Source organism: Cyanistes caeruleus, chromosome 21, assembly GCF_971803275.1.
Source record: "Cyanistes caeruleus chromosome 21, bCyaCae1.hap1.1, whole genome shotgun sequence".
Taxonomy (NCBI): Eukaryota; Metazoa; Chordata; class Aves; order Passeriformes; family Paridae; genus Cyanistes; species Cyanistes caeruleus.
In genome coordinates this window covers 7,027,389-7,051,260 of record NC_141721.1, presented here as the reverse complement: position 1 = coordinate 7,051,260, position 23,872 = coordinate 7,027,389, and the positions used below count along the sequence as shown (strand labels likewise).

The 23,872-nt window shown below is 40.8% G+C and overlaps 1 protein-coding gene across 3 annotated transcripts in view; it reads right to left on the bottom strand.

Annotated features, from left to right (window-relative positions):
- PPM1E (protein phosphatase, Mg2+/Mn2+ dependent 1E) overlaps window positions 1-23,482 on the bottom strand; it is a 60,606-nt gene extending 37,124 nt beyond the window's left edge. For all 3 annotated transcript variants that reach the window (XR_015278567.1, XR_015278566.1, XM_086859785.1), the window contains exon 1: window positions 23,012-23,482. Coding sequence is in view for 1 of the 3 variants with exons in the window: in XM_086859785.1 (XP_086715911.1) it covers window positions 23,012-23,427 (416 nt within the window). In the remaining 2 variants the exon portion in view is untranslated. The remainder of the gene's footprint in view (window positions 1-23,011) is intronic.
- Window positions 23,483-23,872: the final 390 nt, after the last annotated feature.

The window sequence follows — 23,872 nt, the reverse complement described above, 5'->3', positions numbered from 1 at the left end:
AAAACCAGAATTTTGTTGAAAAAATACTAAGACACTATAGAAAGAGTTTTTGTGTTGTTATGGAAACCCAGAAAGCATGGGCTAGGAAAAAGAAAAGTGAATAAAGAAGCAATTTCAACTGCAAATATAAACATGTCCTTGCTTCCCGGAAAAAGTCCTTCCAAAGGATTTTGTTGATGCTGTGCATCCAAGCAACTGAAAATTACAAATTCTACCCCAGAGAAACACAGATAAAAATTTGAAATCCCCTGTAACAAAATAATAAACAGGACAAGGGATAAAAAACCAGATGGAGTTATCAAAGTGTTGTTTTCACACCCACGAAGAAACAGTTTGCTGAAAATGCAGAAAACTTCAGACATTCTGTTTTAAGTAATCAGTAGAGTGGTGGGAAAGGACAGGATTCTGTATTTATCTGGAGAAAAATAGTTCTCTGCTCCTCTCCCACATTTGTATTTGCATTTCATACATTTTGAGCAGGTAGCCAAAGAAATAATTCTGTTCTCTGAACATAAATTACTTAGCAAAAACTGGTTGTTTTATAGGAATGTGCAGAATAAAATGCAAAAATGCTCATTATATGTTAGTCTATAGTGCTTTGCACATGAAAAGTTAATTTAAATATATTTCCTGACACATTCCTTAGTTGCATCCAAAAATAATGGTAATTAAGTGCACAGATATAACCAAGCTTTGGCTTTGAAATTGTCATTCTGTCATTAGGTAATTCTTAATGAAATGGAACAAATCAGTCCTGCTAATGGCATAATGCTCTTATGTACCTGGATAATCTGCACTGCTCAGGTATCCTGCAACTTGTCAGCTCAGAATCAGGATGGATCTTTTAGGGAAGAGTGGCCCTTTCCCTACAGAAAGACAGAGGTGCATGCACTGAAAACACTGCTTGAGAAAGAAAAAAAATTGATTTTTTTTAACTTATAGCAATGGTCACCTGCTTATGTAAATCAACACCAAGACAAGAGAGAGTTTGTCATCGATTCTAAATATTCAAGGGGTAGATTGTCAGTGAATCCTCAGTGGTTTTGGCACCAAACATCCTGCCTGCACCTACTGAACAATTACTGCTGCTGATGGAATAATGGGCAGGAAATCAACTGCACACATCCAATAAGCACTTCTGTAAATAAGCTAATCTTTAAAAGCAGTTTCTCTTCCTCACCAAAACAAAACACCAAATATAAAAAATAAAAAATCCCCCAAGGGCAGCAGACCACAGAGTTCACATTATGGACCTAGTGAATTCTAAATTCATTCTGGAAAGAAAACCATTTTTACTGCAGCCATCCATCACTCACCCAGCTCAGGAGCTTTTTACTCCCTGCAGGGAAAAGTCTCTTCATCCTCACTTCTGTCATTTTAAACCACAGAAGGGAACAAATCACACACCTCAGACTGGGGTTTTATTCTTTCTTACACCAAATTTTTAAGTTATTTTGTGGCTGGGAGCTCTGAACTGTGCTGGCAGTAATGGTTCCAGTTAAGGAAAATCACTGAACTCTTCATGCACGTACATTTGTACATAAATAAATAAAAATCAAGCAATGTTCACAGAGATGTTATCATTGTAGTTTTAGAAAAAGACTGAACTGCACTAAATTACTGGGATTAGCTTTGGTTTGTTTATTCCACCTTTGCCTCCAAATTCCTGTCAAACTCCTTAATATTCTTTTAGTAAAACTCCAAAATATAAATATGGATCTTAGCAGGATCTAGTGTAGGACTTGCTTGTGGGAGAAATAAAACAGTAAAGGAAAAATAATGTAATTTTTCAAACTGAAACATTTTACCTCATTTTGTGGGGATACTCACAGAAAGACACCCTGTTTTCCAATATTCTTCAGCAACACACACAAAGCCAAGGCCTTATCTATTTAAGAACACGAAAGTGTCTCAACAAAATACCTCTCTACTTGAGCCACTGCATCTCCAGAAATACAGTTTCAAATTCAAATGTGCAATGTTCAAATGTCCAATGTTCAAATGTCCATTGAACATCCTGGTGGGCACCTTCACTGCCAGTTCTGAGCCAGGAGCAGAAAAATTGCAACAAAGAACCTGGGGAATTGGTCCCAGAAAATGTCTTTTCCTTTGGGTCAAGTGGGAGCAGGACTTGAGAAGCCCCAGGATGATTTCCCTGCTGCCATCCTTTCCCTCCTTTGGGGTACAGAATTGGTTACAATCTCTGCCATAAAAGATACAATGTACTGATTTATCCCTAATTAAGGATGGAGTGGAGAAAAAACATTTGATTGTTATTTACCTTTCGACATCTGTCAGCCTCTTTCAAATACAGTGATTTGAAAGGGGAGAAGAAACCTCACTAATTGCTCTCAGAGCTGTGTGAAGAGTTCAGGCTTTCTGTTTTTGGGTTTTTGTAGGGAAGAGCTATGTTTCAGATGTAGTGTGTGTTGCTATGGTAATTATTATTTTACTGAATGGTATACATTCAGAACTGATTTCATATTGTCAGACAGCAATTAAACAGATTAGGCTGTGTATACTCACAGTTCTGAAATATTTCCAATTTGTTTTAAATTTTAGGGCATGTGAAAAGCACTGGTCTAGGAAGTGAAATATCAATTGGAAGGGCAGCTCCAGCTGCACAGGTTTCTTCATCCCTCCTCCTCTACTCACAAGCCAGGGTATTTAGGAGTAGAGACACTGCAGGACATTTTGAAGCCTCAATTCCCACTCTGTCTCTCTGGCTCCTCATCTCCTGCTGCAGACTGGAAATCTCTTTCCAGATGGCTGAAGCAGCACCTCCAGTAACTATCCAAAACTGAACATACTGCCTTCCATCTCCTGTTATTACCCTGCTCTTCAGAGGAAGTTTTCACTTGCTGGTCACTGAAAAAAGCCTCAATGAAGAGAAATTATTTTCCTCCTCCTGGTGTCCCTTTGCTACCATCCAACCTCTGAAGGCAGGTTGGCATCACTGCACCCAGTTTGGTCCCCAGGACACCTGGGCAACAGAACCAAAGCATGAAGTGCTCACTTTGCACCACAAACCCTCTGATTTCATGTCCAATAAGTCCTTTAGGCTGACAATAATTTCCAGATTTATCCAGCCCCCTCAGGTTATAGAAACACAAAAGAAGTCAAGGAAGAAAAACAGGAAACAACATCATTTAATTTTCCTGAGAGATTCCAAATATCTCAGAGCAACTAGAGAGACAATATTCCCCCAGGACAAAAATGATGCTAAAATTGGTGTAACCAAGCCCAAAAAACCTTTTGGAATTTTATTTGCCGTGTCTTAGCTTGGCATAAGAAGGAATTATAGCAGCCAGGATAGGAAGTTAAGAAAACTCAGGCTTATGCTCAGCTTTAATGCAGGTTTTCTTTGGTAAACCAATCAATTCCAGAATCCCATTTTTCCCCATGCTAAGAAATAACTCAAGGCAAAATTTAATCCATGTGAGTAGGGATAGTCATGGAGATGAATGATGAGTTTGAAAACTCTTGGATGAAAAACACTTGAAAAATGTCCAGAATTGTCAGGAAGGAAAGGAGCTGTACAGCTTCTGAGCAAAGGATAATAATCTTCAAAAAAAAGAGCAAATTCTCAGTTCTGTCAGCCCATGGATGGATATGTGCAATAATACAGGTAAAAATAGGGTGCAGCTTTAAGCTTTATGGGGAAGACACCCAACAGGCGCAGAACAGCAAGAGAAATGATAAGATTATCTAATTATCCATATATTTCCCTGGTCATTTTCTCTCTGAAGTAAATTATTTTCATAGGTTGACATATTTCAGTTTGTGGGAGCAGGTCAGCCAGGAGATCAGGAATGAGTCAGCAGTGGAAGGCTGATGGAAACATTAATCTTGAGGAAAGCTAAAGGATGAGAGGAAAACAGAATCATCCAAGATCAGAGAGGATATAATGGGCATGGAGGGGCTGAAAGGTGAACAGACTGATGGCTGCACAAAGGAACATCAGCTGGCTCAGCACAGGCCATCAACAAACAGGAAACAAATTGACTAAAATAAGATAGAACCTTGAAAATTGGGATAAAAATAATTTGGATTCCAAAAGGAGACATAATTTACCCAAAGGATGTCACGTCCTGGCAATGTGAGTGAAGCAATTGTAGAGCATTTGCTGTTTCTCCTGGTGATAAGGAATCAACATAATCTGGGCATTTCAGACAGTTCACAAAGGATTTGGCATCCAGTCAGGAAAGTCTTGACTTATCTTTTTGTCCCAGTTCCCAACCCTGTGAACAGTGGGGGCTTTGTGTGCCACCAGGGTATTGCTAAAATAACCAGGTTGTTCACAACAGCACTCCCTCCCCAAAATCACCAAAACAAGAATGGCTTTTTTATGTCTTTTGGATCAAGCTGTCATGTCTGTAAAATACAGACATGCTGGGTATCCCTGACATATGGTCAAAATAATTTGGGTTATTTTCTTAAATACAACCTTCTTTTAAAGCAAATTTACTGTGCAAGAGCAATGGAGGGGGAAATGATGCAAAATGAATCAGTATTCAGTTCCAAGGGATATTATAATACATATTTAATTTTAATAGATACTGAAACTCTCTGTTGGGCTTAATATTCAGGCTAATTATGACTAAACCAAAATGGTGGGGGTTTTTTTCCCTTACCTATGTGTTTGAGAAAATTTGGGTTTGTCTGGAGAGGACAGGGAAGTACAGACAAGGTCATTCACCTTCAGCTGCTGAAAGAGCTGAAAGGAAGAACCTGAACTGTAATTTCTGCCTCTGGGAATGAATGCAAACAGTTAACTGGTGCCAGGATTCCACAAGATGAGTTTAAGAAAGTTTATAATCCTCAGATTTCCAAAAAGGCCACCACCTTAAAATGCAGTGGTGAAGGAACAGATCATTCTTTAAGGCCACACTGGCAGCTGAAGCAATTGTCACAGCAGTATCCCAAACTTTCTCCTTAAAATGGTTCTAACAACATCCCTCAGCCCTTGCCGAGTTAACTTGCAGTTAGCACGTGTGACGCTGAGCTCAAAGTTATTTTAGGAGCCAACTGGAAAGGAGATTCAGCCTTTTTAAAAATGGAATTGTTTTCTCTGGTTTAAGACTGTTTCCATGGAGAGACCACAGCATATGAACATCTTTAGGCCAAGTGCTTTGCTGCAGGCTTATCTGAATGGAAGCACCACAGGAGGAAGGATAATTGAGGCCAGTTGTTTAAAATTCATGGGCCTCCTCCTATACTTATACTCAGAAGCAATTTATTTTCATTATTTTGATCTGTTAAGCATTTAAAAGTTAAACAGTGCTATACATACCTTCTCTTAAGTGACATAATATAATATTTACTCAGGATGGAATAAACTTAGTGGCAACAATGTCACACTGTTGGGTGAGGGTGACAAAGTGGCAGGAAAATCACACTGTAGATGAATGCAAAGGGATGCATGAGGGAAAGAAACCTCCATCCTAAATTCACACAGAAAATAGTGGGCTCTGAACAGACTATTGCCTCTTGGGAGAAGCATTCTTCTAAGTTATAATGAATAGGTCTATTAAAAAGGCAGTTTACTCTTCACTAAAGGAAAATAAAGCCAGTAGAGTGGTGGTAGTTACTGGAAACAGGGATGTTGTTATCCTGCTTTATAAACCCTGTGTGAATATTGTCTCTGATTGGGATCTCAGTCCAGCTTCTCTCCTTACAACTTCCCCTCCCAGCACAGACAAACAAGAAAAAGTATACAGAAGGCAATAAAAACCCATAAAAGGAATAGAACATCTGCTCTTGGAGGAAGAACCAAGAGTTTATATTGTTTAAAAAGTAAATATACTGGATATGCTGTGTGCTCTTGCACGCCAAAATTCAACCTTTCCCCTCAAAAAATGCTAACTGGAATTTGGCAGAAGCAAGTTGTGGAATCGAGGAGCTAATCTTTAAACTTGACAGACTTTCAAAGATTTACCTAAGTCCTGAGAAAACTTTCAGAGCTTAAATATGCAGTTTCCCTTCTCTGTGCTCACCCCATCACATGAATTGCTGGTTTAATCTGTGTTTCACCCAGTGCAATAACTCATGTTCAGGCTTCTGCTCTCAGGAATGAGGGTGGGAATGCCACGGGCATTTTTCCAGTCAGGAATGTTATGGGATGCAGCCCATTTGTGGTGGCAAAGCCAAACCAGGGCAGTGAGCACAGAACTCATCACAATTCAGTGTAAATGTCTCAGTTCCACAGTTACATCCCAGGAAAATTAGGGTCAAAACACTCAGATAGAGTTCCAGTTTTTTGCTAATGGAAAATGATCACCTGAACTACCTTAAAATCCAGCAGAAGAGCCCTCACACGCTGTTTGTTGCATAGAGTTGTTTGTTCTATGCCTGGGCCAGGAGGACACCTGCACACTTCTCCCAGGACAGAAGGGTCATTAAAAACCTGAATGGAAGAAGAAGGACAGGGAGAAAATTTCCTCTGGCAAGTCAGGATGTTGCCACTTGCTCTGGCTTTGCTGCTCATGATAAATGTGAGTGTCAGGCTCTCAGAGCTGAGTCCCAAATCAGACAAGCTGATCCTCAGAAGACAATGGCTGAGTCTGAGAACATTTTCTATAGCTAAAGAAATTCCATTTAATAGCAAAACATTTAACTTTGACATCAGAACCTCTGTAGACACGAGAGGAACAATTTACAATTGACATTTTCCACAGCAATACTCTGTTCCGTTACAAATGCATCATGTTCTTTCCATTCTTATGCATGAAGAATAATGACCTTAAAACTAACATTTCAATTTACAAGAAATTTTAACTAGCACAATCATCATACCCAAAGGAATATGGTATTGAAATATTATTCTCTTGAACTTTGCAAAACACAGTGAGATATCAACACAAATAACAAACCTTTCACTGATTTAAGGTACAGATACTGTGGTGAGGTTTTTTGCAAGGAAAAGTTAATTTGCTCTTCTCTGCATAAATAATACTGATAATTAACAGACAGTCCATATTCACTGTCTCAAACCAAATTTCCTGAGATGAACAGGGGTACAGAGAAGCAAAATTATCAGATTTTGCCTGGGTTCTTTGACCTGCATTTCTTGGACTAATGAGAAAGTATCTCATTAAGATGCAAACAAGCAGCCTATGTGAAAGGAATTCCAGCCTTCCAATTGCCTTTGTAATTTCCTGTATTATGACAAACATTTCTAAACACAGGCAGACATTTTCAAACCATTAACTGAAGATTTTCAGATTTTTTTAGGTCAAGATCCCTGGTTTATTATCAATATAGACTCTGATATATATATATAGGAAGCCTTCTCTTTTCCTATAGAGCAGAAACCAGTTCTGAAGCAAACATGGGTTAATGCAACAAGAACACTGATGAGCCACAAAAGTCTTGTCAGCCACGACTCTGTAACGAAATATGTCAGCAGAAGAAAAATGGAAATGTTCATGTATTTTCCTTCTTGAAATTCAGGATCTGATTCTGCTGTTTGATTGCATCTCTGGGGATAAACTCAAAAACCAGACAGGCTTGCTTTGTCATGTTTCTCCTCTGGAGAATTTTGAAAAAGAATCTATTTGCACCAGTGAAGGCTGAAAAAATCGGAATCAACAGTGGCACGCTCAGCTGGTTCCTCCCTCCAAGACAAGTGAAACAAGAAGACTTTGTGTCTTTTATCCAACTGAAGCCATTGCCCCCAATGGATTTTACACATTCACAAATATATTTATGATGCCTCATTAGCCTGGCATGATGAATAAACTCCATCAATCAACATTTATTTTACTAGATTTAACTGCTATTACCCTTGAGTTGAAAAGGAAATGAAGAAAAATGTAGGCTTGCAGGAGCTGTTCGCCCAAGGGCTTTGTTAACGATGAAGGGGAAAAAAAAAAGGAATAGAATCATTTATGTTGGAAAGGACTTTAAAGTCCAGCTGTTCCCCAGCACTGCCAAGACCACCACTAACCCATGTCCCAAGTGTCACATCCACATGGCTTTTAAATCCCTCCAGGGACAGTGACTCAGCCACTTCCCTGGGCAGCCTGTGCCAATGCTTGATAACCCTTTTGTGTTGTTTTTCTGTTTTGATCGGGGAACAAGAATTACTCATCTGCTGTAATTATTGTTAATGGCCATACCTTCCAGAAGGGTAAGGGCAGAAGGTGCTGTGCCTCTCTCAATGAGAATCTCCAAAGTTAATGGGAGCTGCATCAAGAGAGATGAAAGTGATGAGCTTCTACTCACTTGGCAAGGAACTGAGCTGACAGGAATTGGTGACGTTGTTGTGGTTCTTCATGTGCCACTGTCACTGCCACATAAATCACCAGCAGAAGTGCCAGTGGTGTGAAATTTTAGATGAGCACTGACTGGGGAAGGGGAGCAGGAACCCTGAGCTAAACCCTGGTACTGCAGCTGGCAGAAATTGTGATGAGATTTAGCACAGGACTTGAGTTTCAGGAGTGAAACAACAGCCTCAATCAGCCCTAACTTAAAATATATTTATTTCCAGAGCCTGTGCATGCACATGTGTGTGTGTGTGTGTGTGCGTGTGTGTGTGTGTGTGTGTGTGTGCCTTTAAAGATAAACCAGCAAGCAGACAGATGTTGATTCATGGAGGGTTAGAATTAAAATAGCCTCCTTGCTGATTACACCATTCAGCAGAGGCTGTTTTGTCCTATTTGATGTTATTTTTTCATTGCTGAATGCTACAATATTGTCTCATCTGCAATGTCCTTTAACACCGTGTTCATAATGCCACAAAGGTACTGATTGACCAGAACATTCCAGTGTGTATATTAGGACTTCCATCATGCAAAAATAACAACATAAATGGCTGGGTTTGCCTGTGCTATCTATCTGTAGATAGGTAGCTATAATCCCCAAATCTCTCTATATCCCAATCCCTCTGTTTTATCTCCAAAACAATACTGAAAAAACCCACAACAAACCGTGCTTATATTATGCCATATTAAAAGCTCAGCAGAATTTCATTTAACAGCTACATTTGCTTTGTTTGAGATTACAAACACAGATCTCCCTCTTTCTGGCAATCCATAACCTAAGATATTTGGCACTCTATCAACAATTCCAGACTTGGAAGGATTATAGATGTGCTGACAGTTAAAGGGAGTTAGAGTTCCCTGCCTAAGATAGATAAGTAGCATGTACTCTTTGATAAGTCCTATCAGAGCCCCACTCTGACAGGAATTCCTCCACGATGCCACTAAATCTTGCACCGTGAAACTCATTAAAGGCGCTGCCATTTGTCCCAGCAGAGCCTGAAGTCCCCTGTCACCAGGAAATATATTCCATTTCTTTCCCCAATTACATACATGCCTCTTTATATTCCAGATTCAGAATATGTTCAGGGGGGCTGGGAAGGGAGGGAAGAAGGAAGGCACACAGATCTAGACCCTGTGCTTAATCTGGTGAGCTGTAAAACAAAGCTGTCCCGTGGCTTTGTGTCAGAGGAATGAGCTGAGCAGCGCAACATAAATTCCACTGTTTGTAAATATCTTGTTCCCATCCCTTGCACAGGGTTGCTCTGCTGAAATGAGGAGTTTCTGGAGAAATCCTGCATTTGGGGGGTGTGTGTAAATCTCAGCTCTTTCGTTGCAGTGATTCCTCCCCGTGCCAGGTTTTTGCAATATCATTACCCACACACAGAGCACGAGGATCTCAGCCAGCTCCATTCAGGAGCAGCACATCTAAGTTGACTGAACATTTTTTTCCTACAGGAATATCACGATGATAGTTTCTGCAGAATGTGGTCAGACTTGTGCTCACTTCACTGGATGCTACATCATTACAAAATCCATTCTCAAATCTCTTCTTGCCTTCAAGATAATTGGGAAAATAACAGAGCTCCAGCAGCAAAAGCCTTGCTGTATGTGTAATGAAGATCTAAGATCAAACATCTCAATGGATTCTCTTAAAATAAGTGTATTATAATTTCCTAGATTATTACCTGCCAAAGCTCAGTGGGTGGGCTCTGAAGGCCTACGCTGTCAGGAATCCCAGGTTCTTAGAATCCTGTCATATCTGTCTGCATCCACCCCCTCAGTGTTTCCAGTTTCCCTTCTTCTGCTTCTGAAAGTAATTCCCTTGGTAGCTGTCACATTAAGATATTGGGATACAGCCTTCCCACTGCACTTTTGGATTCCAGCTGAACCTGATTGTCAACTTCACTAATAGAAAGTGAGTACAACCTCCTCCAGTGCTGTGAGATTAATTTGCCTTGAGCTAATGAAAGTCAATTTCTAATTTCAACCCTTAATTGTGATCAATAGGGCTTGAATGAAACTTATCCAGACAAACAAGGAGAGAGCTGATAGGCAGAGTCCATATCCAGTGTGGCCATTTAGGATTGGATTCTTCAGGTATTTTTCAGAAACAGGGAGATGACAGCTCAGCTTTTGCAAGAGTAAAGTTAAAGACCACAGTAAATGGGTTTAGAGTCCCAGAGATTTTCACTGGTTTCTACATAAATGGACATTCCATAAGGTGCCTCACACACTTTATTGGGAGAGGTCTGTTCCCTCCAGGTGGCAAGGCCTAAATCCCAAGCAAGCCATCATCTCTGGCTCTTCACTCCCTCACTTTTACTCTAAATCTCCTAAGAGCATGGACACCTTATTTCAGTTCCTGTGGCATTCTCTGAGATACAAAGGAGAGGAAAACATCACAATTCTTCTGCATTCTTAATTCAGAACCAAAAACCAACCACAAGACCTTGCACATACACACACTAACACATCATTTAGCCAAATCTGTATTTTTAATAAACTCCCAATCAGGTTATTCTTAACTCAGAAAACTCTTTTGATCTTACTGGTAGCTCATGGGCAAGCTTGTTGGCTACAGATTAAAGCTGTTCTAGATGGGACTGTACATTTGTGTGCTATTTTTTCTTATTATTGAACACCATGGCCAATATTTTGCAGAGATAAAATAATCAGAATGATATTTTCAAGCCTGATATCAAGGGCAACACTTCCCCAAGTGCTTTGTTTACGCTGCCATTTTTCGGGAACTTTCCCAGTTTGTTGTTCCCACCAGCGTTATGATGAGGGCAACAATTTTAGACACTTGAGTGTAAAATTTCCTTATCATGTCACTTCCCCTTGCTCTAAGTGAGACTGGCAGCTTGTATTTGCTACTCATACTCAGCAGTAGTCTCTCCTCTTTTCACAGATTATACTACAATGGTTTTATAACTACACACAGCGAGCAGCAGTAAAAATGCCAGTAAAATTAATCAGCCTTGTATCTGTGTTAAAAATCCTGCCTTATCATGCATATATTTTGGTTTTTCTCAGATTATGGTTACAACAAATGAATAATGAACCTATGCAAGCAAATTCAGAGCGAGGCATCATGCTCATACAAATGACTGTGTTCACACAACAGAGATGTATAAACAACCTTTGGGTCCAGGAGGTGGAAAAGAACAGATGAATTTGTGGAACAGAATAATACTTGTGGAATGTTTTCTTCTACAGGATAGCTGAGCATGTGGGCTGGAACATGGAACTGGGGGAGTTACAAGTATACTGAATATACTATATTATATAGTGTATATACTATATATACTATATAAATATACTTAATACTGCAGAATCCTTATTTTGATATTAGGTCACCATATCACTCCACACTTCAATTCTGACAGCAACTGGCAGAGAACCAGATCCCTTACAAAAGAGGAGGAAGAAATCTAAAAATTACCAGTTTCTCCTTGATGTTGGAAAGAACAAATCTACTCATTACCAATCCCATCCAAACTGGTGTAAGTTCATCAGCACCACTGGGTAATTTGCTATGTCAGTGTCCTTCTGTTTGTTACGAGTTTTCTAAAATATGAGGAATTCTTATTTCCCATGTATACAACAACAATAGGTAAAGAATGATAGATTTATCTTTTCAAGGTACTCCTGGAAATATAAAAGCATCTACAGCTGGTTAGGCCACAGAAACACTGGATGAACAAGACAATTTGGGCCATCTGTTTACCTTGTCAGACTTCCTTTGTCGTGGAAAAAACACTTAACACTGACAAAAACAAATGGTGAAACTTGAGAAAGATGACTGTTCTATAAATCCATAGTTATGATATTTCAGCTGTTGCCCTACAGCCACATCACTGAATAAATAAGGGAGTGTGGTTGGGTAAAAGGTGCACTTTTCTCCAAGGAATCAAACAGAATATCCAATTTTTCCGTGCAGAGGGAGGAGCACTGTAGTTCCTATCGATTTCAGCTGTCCAGCCTCTAACTGGGAGTGATTGTGTGATTAGGTGCAATCAGTGTTTTACTGGGAGGTTTAAACACAGAGAAGGTAACTGAAGTGATCATCCTGGCAATTCCTTTTAATCGTTTGAGCTGAGACAATGTTTCAGGTCTAATTACTCTTACAATTTTATTTTTAAAATTATTTTCAATTGACACTCTATTACATTTTCTCATTTTGCCCCTTTCTTGTTGAAGGTTAATCGGTGACTGCTGTGTCTGTTGGAAAACAACCCCACTGAAATTTCAGATTATTCTTTTTTTACTGAGTTTCTGAGCTCCTTGATTGCAGAGTAAAAGTCTAAAATGTTTCCAAGCACATTTTTGGGAAGCAAACCAAACACCAGAGTTTCTTCTTAATTATTTTAAATTTACATCAGTTGTATCATTTGGAGCTAAGTTGTGACACGATGATTACTTGGTTTGGCAGAACTTTCTAATTCACCATTACTTTTGCATATTCCTGTTTTAGGAATTTCTATGGCATTTTTAAATGCCATTTTTATATGGGACTTTTCTAGAGGCACAAGGAAAGCACCAGTTAAACAAGACTCCCAACTGGATTTGTATTTGTAGGAGCAGCACAATGTAATTATCATTCAATTTATAACTACAGAAATGAAAACTTTGCCACAGAATGGGCAGCGGGTGAGGAGAAAAGATCAAGAATGAGAAGGATTTTCTTAAGTGGAGAAGAATTTTTGAATGTTTACTTTTAAACCAAAAGTGACTTGCTCTTTTTCCCCCCCCCCATAAATTTTTCCACCGCCTTGCACTGCTTTGTGTATTTATCCTTCCTTCTTCCTAGAAAAGTAAAACAAATCAGCTTCCTTTAAATAAAGGACAAATAGAGAGTAAATGAATTAATTCCATTCTGAGACATAAGGCTTTATGAAACTGGAGGATATGTTAGTTTATTCTTGGATTTAAAAGCAGTAATTTTTGAGGATCATATCCTGTGCCTTTTTTTTTTAGCCCAAACTTCCTTTGACATAACTTGGAAGTCCTTGACATGCAAAAAATGCAGATTGACCTGAACACACACTGTGGAGCTTGGCATCTCCCTGGAACTTCCCAGGTTTATTGTTGCTACCAGGATCACTACCAGGGTTTAACACCTCTGAATGTTTTCTGTTCTATCTGCCAGGCAGCCACAGGCAAAACAAACACTGTCACACCTCGTACAGCACCGAACTGAGACAGTTGAATTATTTTATCAGTCTTCCCAAAAAACCTTTGAGTGCAACCTAAAACAGCTCCTTGAAAAGCATCTGGAGCCGGTAGCAGGATATTAATAGCAAACCCCCATGAAAGCAAGAGCATGAGAAAGCACTGGATCCTTCTCTAAATTAAAGTAACAGCACAGCCCCAGTACTTCGCGGGGATGTCAAAGTACAAACACAGCCTGGTGTAACTTCAGCTCAGGAACTCAACCAGGATAAAAAAACTGAGGAGTTTCTGTACTTTGCAAACTCTTTTCACAGACTGGCAGTGATTTTCTAAGGAATGAATGGGTGTGTCACTTATGTTTGTGGGATTATTTAACTCACTTTCTTCCTCTTTCTGTTTATTTCGCGCTACCTTAATGAGCTGGGTCTCATCTCTTTACAAATATAAAGCAGACTTCCTCAAAGTGCTCTCCTTCTTCTTCCTGTACTTCCTCAACAGATGTTCTCTGTTATCTCTATTTCAGAAAAACCAAAATAATACCCACCTTTACAAGGTGTAAATCCCATATTTAAGTTACCACCTTCGTTTGTATTCCTGTTAAGAAGTGCAGACAGACATGGAAAGGGGAATTGAACAACTTCATCAGTTTTCAGAAGACAATAAATGAAATTGAATAGTGTTAAATATCTTAATGCAAAACCAGCTTTTTATTAAGTAAATAACTTATTTTGTAATATATTAATCATATATCTTGTAATTGTCTTTTTAAAGCTATTTAATATGGAACTACACTAACAGAAATGGAAGAATAGCTTTTTAAAAAATGATAAGCTAAATATTTAGAGCTCATTGCTTTCTGCATTAAATTTTCAACTAGCTAGGAAGAATTTAAGAAGTATTTTTCAGATTGATTGTATTCTACTCTATGTCTTCCCTGTTGACAAATCTTTTTACTTGCATCTCCAAAGACACACAAAGAGTTTGCAAAATTTTGGGGAGGAGAGAAATATTTTTAGGATATTTAGTGATTTTGTAGGATAAACTATCTTTTCTCTAATCCCCAGAGCCAGATTTGGAACTTTGTGGCTTGGCTCATATTTTTGGAGATGACTTTATTGTATGTCATGAACAGCATCAGCACTTCGGAAAACAAAGCGAATGTGAATTGTGAGGTGCTAAACCAAAAGTATCCAAAAGCCAAAAACGCTTCTCTAAAATTAGTATACAATGTAAACACTGAGATTTGAAACATTCCATATCATCGCTTGGGTCATTCCTAATCAGCCAAACTGAGAGAGGTTGTCAGCAATGAGGAAAGTTTAAAGCATTTCAGATTGGCTCTGAATGCACGGGGCAAGGGGAGCAGTCACTTAATGCAGGCTCAGCTCTTCTCCAGCCTGGACACACATCCCAGAACCTGCAGCTGCTTTTCCCTCTCATCCCAGAGGGAGTTGCACCAGTTTTATGCAGTGATGACTCTCACTCTCTGTTTATATAGAAGACAATTATTTCCATTGATTTACACAGTTTGTACCACTGAGGTAAAAGGTTAAAACTCACACTTGTGTTTTATCAATGCTCATTTCTACTGGAGGCACTTTCACCAATGATTCACTTCAGGTTAGGATCAATTAATTTTCTTACAGAATCTGGTACTTTGGATATTTTAAAATGTGAATTTTTTGGAGTGCCAGGAAGAGGAGAGGTTCCGTTCATGCCACTCCAGGGACATCCCTCACTCTCTGAGGAGCAAACTCCAGCCAGAAAGCAGAAATAAGAACAACCCAATGCCCCCATGCTCTGCAAGCACAAAGTGCACCTGTCCCAAACAGGGGTGTTCCTCTAATCCCCAGAGAATATTTCAGAGTATCAGAGCTTCTGATTTCTGATTGGTATTTCTGATTACCAAATATTTAGGTTTTTACCCAGCTTTTCAGAAGAAAGTGGTAATAAGAGAGCTGAAAGCATAAACTCATTTTAGACAGGGACCTTTATAAATAAATACATTAATTCAATCATATTTCCTCAAACACGGCAATCAGATGACAAACAGAATGACACCACTTATAGGAAAACCCTTAGATTAAAATATATGTCATGGTGTGTACAAGGGTGTACCTTTAGTTTATAACTTACTAAATTCATACTTTTTATCCAGGTTGGAATTTTAGATAATTTATCACTGTTGGGCCCAGAGGTTTCAATAGAATGGAATGTTTCCCTGCGTTTTCAGGTGATCTATTACAAACTAATAAACCAAACATCTTATTTTTAATATTTATTTTGTTGAGAGAAAGAAAACAAGAAAAATTTGATGAATTCTCAGACATGAGAGTTTCAGCCTTGCAGAACTTGGAGAAGGGACTGAAAGGAACGGCGTCATGGTGGCAGCTAATTAATCTAACATGCAGAGCACTGTGTTTGTAACACTAACAAGGAACAACTCACCACGTTCATTTCAGCTCTCTGAACCTCAGTAAGAAGGTCATAGCCTGAGGTGAAAGGAACAGCCCTCGAGACAGTGCCAAGAAGCTAAAATGCCAAGGGCCTATTTTTACATGCTGCTTCTATTAATAGTAACACCATGTGGAAGTACAGAGCCGATGAAAAAATCATATTCTCAAACGAAAGTAAGCAAATTCTTTACTGTAAATAAAGAGCAGAAGAAACTAAAGTTGAGAAATTGTTAGGTACAGTTTGAAAGGCTTTACTGGATCATCAAAGGCCAGCAAAAATACCTTCAAAATCCTATCCTCTGACAAAATTAAGGAACTGCCCACAATTTTACCCAATTAATCAAATATTCCTTTTCTTGTAATTACAGTTTCCCACTTCAGGTTTGTGTGCATCCAAACCCATTTTCCCATGATCAAAGTTTAGCAGCCCACTTTCGAATTCTGCTCTGCCACCGAAACCCATCCAGCTCCAGAGTGCACAGAGAGTTCAGAGCTGGGAGCAGCACCACAGCTTCAAATGCAGCTTCAGTTACTCAATCATTACTTGCCCTCAGCTGTTTTCCATCCAATACAAACATAAACTGAGGTGATCCTGCAATCTGGTTAACTTGTTTAACTTCTGTATTAATTATAGAAGTACCCAAGGGCAGCTATTTCCCACGCACTCCTAATTTATGGCTCTGATGATTACTTCTTTATAAAATGCCTTATTAAAGGAGGGTAATGTTGTTTCTTCCTAATGAAGTACAAAGGCATGGCAGAAATGTTTCTGTAAAATAAGACCACAGTCTGCAATCATTTCATCTAATCACTAGTATGCTATAACAACAAAAATCTGGAATATTTGGATAGCAGTTGAGATTTCAGCCAACCCAAACAGAAGGTCCTGAAGCACAACTTGTAGCAATGGCCATTTAGCAGTGTCATGGGTCCTAACATGTCACACACACATATTGTCCAGGATATGTTTATTTTTATAATCATTTGCATTACATAATTGTGATTGCATTGCATAAGACAGTCTTGCAGCATGCTTCAAAGAACATCTAATGTTTTAAACTGCTAACTACATTTCATCCCATTTCTCACATGTCTTTCCTAGACAGCAAGGAGAAAACAAATCAAGAAAGAGCAGGCACCAAACAATGAGGAGAAAGAAAATGGTGTGGAACAGCCAGAGAATATTTCAGAGTATCAAATATAGTAATAAATAGTTTTCTCATTATCTGTGTACTGCATGCCCTGTTGCTTTTGCTTTTAATGTGATCATGTAAGCAATTTAGCCAGACAACAAAAATAAATGAGAGCAAACATCACTGACACAGAAGCCAAGGCATTGAAACTTCCGCTCACAGAATGCAAAGCAAACTGAAAGTTTAACCTTCTATGAAAAGAACCTCAACTGAGTTCTTCAAAGAACAGGTGGATAAATACCCTGCCACTGTTGAAGGCAATTATAAGGAGGGATTTTAAGGATAAAACTGTTCTATGCAGAGTGTTTTGTGCAAAAAAGAATTACCAAACAAACTCTCCAGAGGAATGAAGCTCATCACATCCAAAAGGTAGAGTCAAAAGTAGTTCCACACAATGGCCAATAAGATTTTCATTTCAAGAGTGGTTGTACAAGGTCCAAAAAAAGAATGTGTTTATACAGATCTAATTTTTCAGTCAGTTTGTACTCAAAAGCAAACACCCTCACTCAGGAGGAGCAGAATCTGTGCAAATTGCTCTTGGGTCGAAAAAAATCTTGGTGTGAAAAGCTCATAACAACATTAATTCCCTTTAATGTGTTGTACTACCAGCAACGTTCATTGAAATAAAAGCACTGGAATGAATATATTTCCATAATCTGTTCACTAAGAATGATTTTTTAAATGCTATATGAAGCAACTTCCAAGCATAGTCACTCTCGTGCTTGAAAAACTCAGCATCCTTTTAATCATAAAGTAGGAAGTTTTGAAATGTCACCTTGTATGATAACCATTACAAAATGTAAATCTGCAATTTAGATAGCTCATTTGAGCTGATATTCCTTTTTTTAAAATGAGTATCAAAATATTTGATTTCCTTCATTCAATATTTTTAAAAGCGTGGGAGAGTGAGCTGAATATGCCTTAGAAACAACAAAAATCCCTCAATGTGTGGAGAATTAGTTGTGTTTGGAGAATGTTTATTTCTAAACACCACCTATTTGTAGATGGTAGTGATTTCTAGGCTAAAGGGGATGAGATGTGTGTGCCATGACACCACCAGCATCCAGAAGATGGGCTCTTTTCAAGAGTAACAAGGCACTACCACCAATCCTGAAGCTCCTGAATTTCTGTGAGATGATTTAAGATTTCTTCACAGAGAAATACCAGGATTTCTATCACCTGAATCCCTTGGGTGTGCTGTCAGCATCCTCAGCCATACCCAGCCAGGTCAACAACCACCCCTGGAAGGGATTCCCTAATCTTGGAAAGGCTCCTGTGAGATGTTAACACAGCTACAGCCTCAGGGTGGCAAATCCCAGACTGGTTTGGGTTGGAAGGGACCTTAAAGATCATCCAGTGCCACCCCTGCCATGGGCAGGGACACTTTCCACTGTTCCAGGTTTCTCCAAGCTCTGTCCTACCTGGCCTTGGACACTTCCAGGGATCCAGGGGCAGCCCACAGCTTCTGTGGGCACCCTGTGCCAGGGCCTTACCACCCTCACAGGGAACAGTTCCTTCCTGATATCTAATCCAAACCTAGATTAGACTAAATATTCCTAATATTGAGTCTAAATTGAATGTTCTCTATCCAATTTTTCCATTAACCATAGAAAATGCCCCAGCCAGGTGCAGCCAATATCTCCTCCTGTCATTCATTGTGGGCACAGGCTGACATTATCATTTCTATTGTAAAACCTCACAAAAGATGATGAAAAAAGCACCATGTTAAAAAGGATGCAATGACTTTTTGTTGGCCCTTGTGATTAATATTAGACATGGCAAGTAGTTAATTATATTTCTTAAAAGGACCTTGAGATTGCAATCAATAGAATTGATTATAAAAGACAAATTATGAAGGAGTAAAATATCACAGCCTATTTAATATGATGCTAAGAAAGCCCATCCAGCATCATATATGAATTTCAACTTAAAGTGACAACAGTGCCAGCTTTCATGTGATAGGGGTTTAGAGAGCAAGTTAAAAACATATATATCTGCTATTTAAAGGGAGAGAATTCCATCTCTCCACTCAACAGAGATGAGAGACAGCAGAAAGAACAGTTTTCAAGAGCTTACTTTATTAAAAGAGGGATTTCTGCTCACGAGGTCTTCTGTAGCGGAACATTGCAAGCTGAGGGGCAAAACCTCCATTCTCATTTACTGTCCACATTTTACGTAACTCTGGTGTTAAAAGGGTGAGCCTACATTGCCTTCCTTGATTTTTTTATAGTAGGACTGTGGGAAATCCATAAGCAAAAAATATTTTCTGTCTTTAAGAGAAAGAATGGATCCATTTAAAGAACTCACTTCAAATACTGCATTTTATTGGAATCTAAGTATTCTGTGAATGTTGCACAGTATTCTGTGAAGAACTGTAAAAGGACAGTGCTTAGGAGTTTTTCTTTCCATGTTCCAAGTCAAAGTGAGGCTTTTGCAATCCTCAAAATAATCATGTTGTCATCAGGGACTTAGTTCAGCATTTAAGATGACATAACAATAAATTTTAGTTTTATTTTACTTACCATCTTCTGCAAACTCAACACTAGAGAAAGCAGGGTTACTTTCTAAGCTTGTTCAAATGAAATTCGAATTCCTAAATGAACATTCGAAAGGAAAAAGGTTGTACCTCCAAAATCACTGAAAATAAACCTGAACCTAGAAATGATACCAACTATATCTATTTCCATCAAAGCTTGAGGCAAAGAAAAAGAAAAGCAAGAAGGATATACAGTTGAATTTTTCAAAGTATTTCATTTGCACAGGAAAAAAGTGTAGCAGCAAGACAAATTTCTTCTTCCTGGTGACACAACTTGTAAGAGTCTGGCTGTGTCCTGTCTTGGCAAGCACAGCTTTGCTGATTTGTTTTTTGGAGGTTTTGTGAAGAATCAGCTTTTTAAATGCATCAGGTTTAATAAAAGTATAAGTAGGAAGACAAAGAGACCAGAACATGATATGTAATTTTTTTACCTCAAGTTAGTAACTTCTTCCTTTAAAATGTGTCAGAAACAGGGTCTGATTCAGCAGGAACAAGGGATAGAGTCTCATATTTAATGTTTTAAGACCTTAGTATGTTTTTTTCTACACAGAAATGATGTAAATTATATATCTTTCTCTTGACTAATATGGTCTAGCTATATCTTGGAAGTTCATTTTGTGGTTATCAGCCAATGTTCCAAGGCAATCCCCTCCCTTTTGACTATTTTCTCCATCTAATGCAACCCATCCAATTCATGGGCTTCATTCTGTGGAGGGTCACTAAGAAAATACACAGTGCCCATTTTGTGGCATTTAGACAGATATAAAGATTACATTAATCTAATTTTCCAAGCATATGTTGCCTCTAGGAAAAAAAAAGAAAACAACAACAACAAAAAAAACAGGAACAGGAAACCTCAAAGGGGAATATGAATCTTTTGGAAAATAGCAGGAAAATCTCATAAATAAGAACTCTTTGATACTGATCTACACAGTGGCAGAAAACAACATTATATTTTGTCATGATTAGCAATATCTTCTCATTTCTGAAATGGTCTTACTTTCCTCAAAAAGATCTAAAGCTCTGTGCTTAAAATAGCTGAAAAACAGCTGTTGGATTTTTCACAGCAATGGGTTTTATCTTCATGCTACATAGAATACAAACCAGTCATTTGACTAATATATAGTTTCAGAAAACATGCCTTCAGAATAGAGTCTCTCCTGCTAATGACAAACCAAGGAAATATTCCCTTTCACATGAGTTTTTCATGTGCTTTTTTATTTAGTTTTTTTATTTTAACACTTTCATAACTGTTTGGTGCAAGAGCATTTTTACTCATACGCATCAAGTTTCCCACCTCTGGAACCATCATATTGAACCCTTGGCTATAAAGGATGAAAACATCCTGCTTTTACCTGTTTTATAGCCTTGTCACATTTTAAGTTTCTCTGGTGAATGGAGAGTGAACTAAAAATAAAGTACCTTACCTGAAGGATACTTTTGCATATTTGCACTTACCTCTGATTCCACATTATTAAAGAAAAAGCTATTTCAGTTTAGCTTTGTCTTAGGAGTTTTTAGATTTGGTTATAATATTTTAAAATGTTTTATTTAAACCTTTAAGAAACTATTTTCTTACAACAGAACACCTTGATTTTAAGGTGGACCTTGGTTTTTGCCTAGAGAAGGAAGCCTGCATTGATTTCACCACAAACAAAGCCATGGGATGCTTCATTCAGTGGCCATCCAAAGATTTATAATGAAGGCTGGAAAAACCCAAAGAGCCACAACCTGGCAAGAGCTGTCTCTATAAAAAGATTCCTTTTAAAAGGTCTTTTTTTTTTTTTTCCCTTATTAATTTCAGCTATGAATATGAGCGTCAGAAACTGGGGAATCTGGGGTATGGGGACAGGCAGAGAGAGAAGGGAGAGGAATTCCAGTTCAAAATCGTTTCATACCTATACTTCAAATAATACCTCCAAATAATCTGCTCCAATAAAACTTTATTCCCACTAACATGACTTGGGATTTCTCAAGCCTGTTTAAAAATAACCCAACAAAACACGTCCTAAATAGGTAGAAGGGACTTGCCTCTCTACTCTCTACCACATCCTATGAATGTGCTGCTGTATTCCAGAGACTTTCCAAAGGTGGCAGGGCGAGCATGTGTGAATAGGAGAGCTTTGTCCTCTGCAGCTATCATTGTGCTGTCCCTATCGTCCACAAACGCAGAGGGCAGATGAGAACTGGATAGAAACAGACCATGCAGTTGTAAAACCCAGTTCTTTTCTCTCTTTATTTATTTATTTCTGCGACTGAGTAACACCTCTCATTACAATTACCGGCTCAATGGCAGAAAAGCTCCCCGGTGTGCTGTGCAGATTTTCACAGATTCATTTGTCTCCTCCTGTGGCATCAGTTTAAAAAGGTTCCTAAAGAATTGCCACTAACAACCATTTCTATTTCGAGCCTTCAAAGCCGGAGCTGAGCACAATACAAGGCACTGGTAACTGATCTTTAGGTTTCAGTCCACAGACTTTCCACACTGGGAATAGATCCCATCTGTTTCCTCTTTATGCACCAGCCTTTAGAAAGCACAGATCTGGAAACTGCCTCCGTACAGAACCGAGTATAGCCGGCTTTCCCCAGCTAACGGCAGAAAAATCCCCATGATTATGGATAGCTTTCTCCCAAGGTTTTATACTCCTCTTTTCTCCCCGGTCTATGAATACACGATGTGTTTTTCTCCATGTGCGGTGGCTTTTTGGAAGGGTGAAGGGGATGGACCACGTCTCTTTCCTTGCCCCTTCTTGGCAGAGGTTTCCCGATTTACCAGCCCTCGTAAGAGGAACATTTCCATTTCAAGCCCCAGCACTATCAGCCACAGGCAAACCCCCCTCCTTGCTTTGGCACCAGAGCTTGAGACATTTCCCCCACCGCTCTCCCTCCCCAGCAAGCTGCTCTCCAGATGGATGCTCGTGGCTCTCCCTTGCCTCTTCCCTTCGCCTGTCCCGGCCAGCGGCAAGCACAAGGCACAGAGCAGAGGATTCCTTGGGGCAGGGGCAGCCGCACAGAGCCGGACGCTGTGACCCCGGGATGCTCACCACCACCGAAGTCCTGAACTCTTACCTCGGGGATCGCTTCCCTCCCTCAGCCCCACATTGGGGAGTCCCTCAGCTCCACATTGGGGAGTCCCTCAGCTCCACATTGGGGAGTCCCTCAGCTCCACATTGGGGAGTCCCTCAGTTTCATATTGGGGAGTCCCTCAGTTTCATATTGGGGAGTCTCTCAGCCCCACACTGGGGAGTCCCTCAGCCTCACACTGGGGAGTTCCTCAGCCCCACACTGAGGAGTTCCTCAGCCTCACACAGGAGGGTCCCCTCAGCCCCACACGCGGGGGTCCCTCAGGCCCGCTCCCTGCCCCGCTCCCCTCAGCCCGCCACTCACTACTTGTAGAGCTGCTGCAGGCAGAGGTCCAGGCACTCGCCCTCCACCTCCTCCTCCGTGATGTACTCCGAGAGCGGCCGGGGCAGCGAGGGCAGCGGCGGGGGCGGCGGCGGCGGGGCGGGCGGCTGGGGGTCGCCGGCGTCGCCCTCGCCACCTTCTCCCTCCTCCGCCTCGGCGGCCGCTCCCGTTTCTCCCTCTGCCCCGGGCTCCTCCTCAGCGTCGCCCGCGGCTTCGGCAGCGGGAGGGGGGGCCGCCGGCTCCGGCTCGGGCTCCGGCTCGGGCTCCGGCTCGGGCTCCGGTTCCGGCTCTGCCCCGAAGGGCCCGCGGAACTCGCCCAGGAACAGCTCGAGGAAGCGGCGGTAGGTCTTCTCCTCCGCGCTGCCGCCGCCGCCGCTGCCCGAGCCGCCCGCGGCCATCGCTTCGCATTCCCGGCCGCCCGCCGGCGGATCAGCACTGCGCCCGCAGAGAGCTCCCTGCCCGCCGCCGCCGCCTCCTCCTCCTCCTCCCTCCCGCCCGCCGCCTGCGCGCGCGCTCCCGAGCCGGGCCCGCGGGGCCGCGCACGCCGCGGGGGGCGCGGGGGGGGGGGGGGCGCTCCTGGGCGTCGGGAGCGCGCCGGCTCTGAGGGGGGCCCGGCGGGGTCCGGCGGCCGCCCGAGGGGGCGGCTCGGGCCGCGGCGCTGGCGGGGGAGCGGGAGCGGCGGCAGCCGCGCCGCTGTGATGAGTCACGCGAAGGCAGCCAGACGCGTAGGTTCCTCACAGGAACCCGGAGGAAACCTGAGCGCACATCGCCTGTTACCTAATCCCTGCCTCCTTCGGGGCTTCCCTGGAGCTTCCGCCGCCGCCGGCGGCGCCTCCGCGGCTG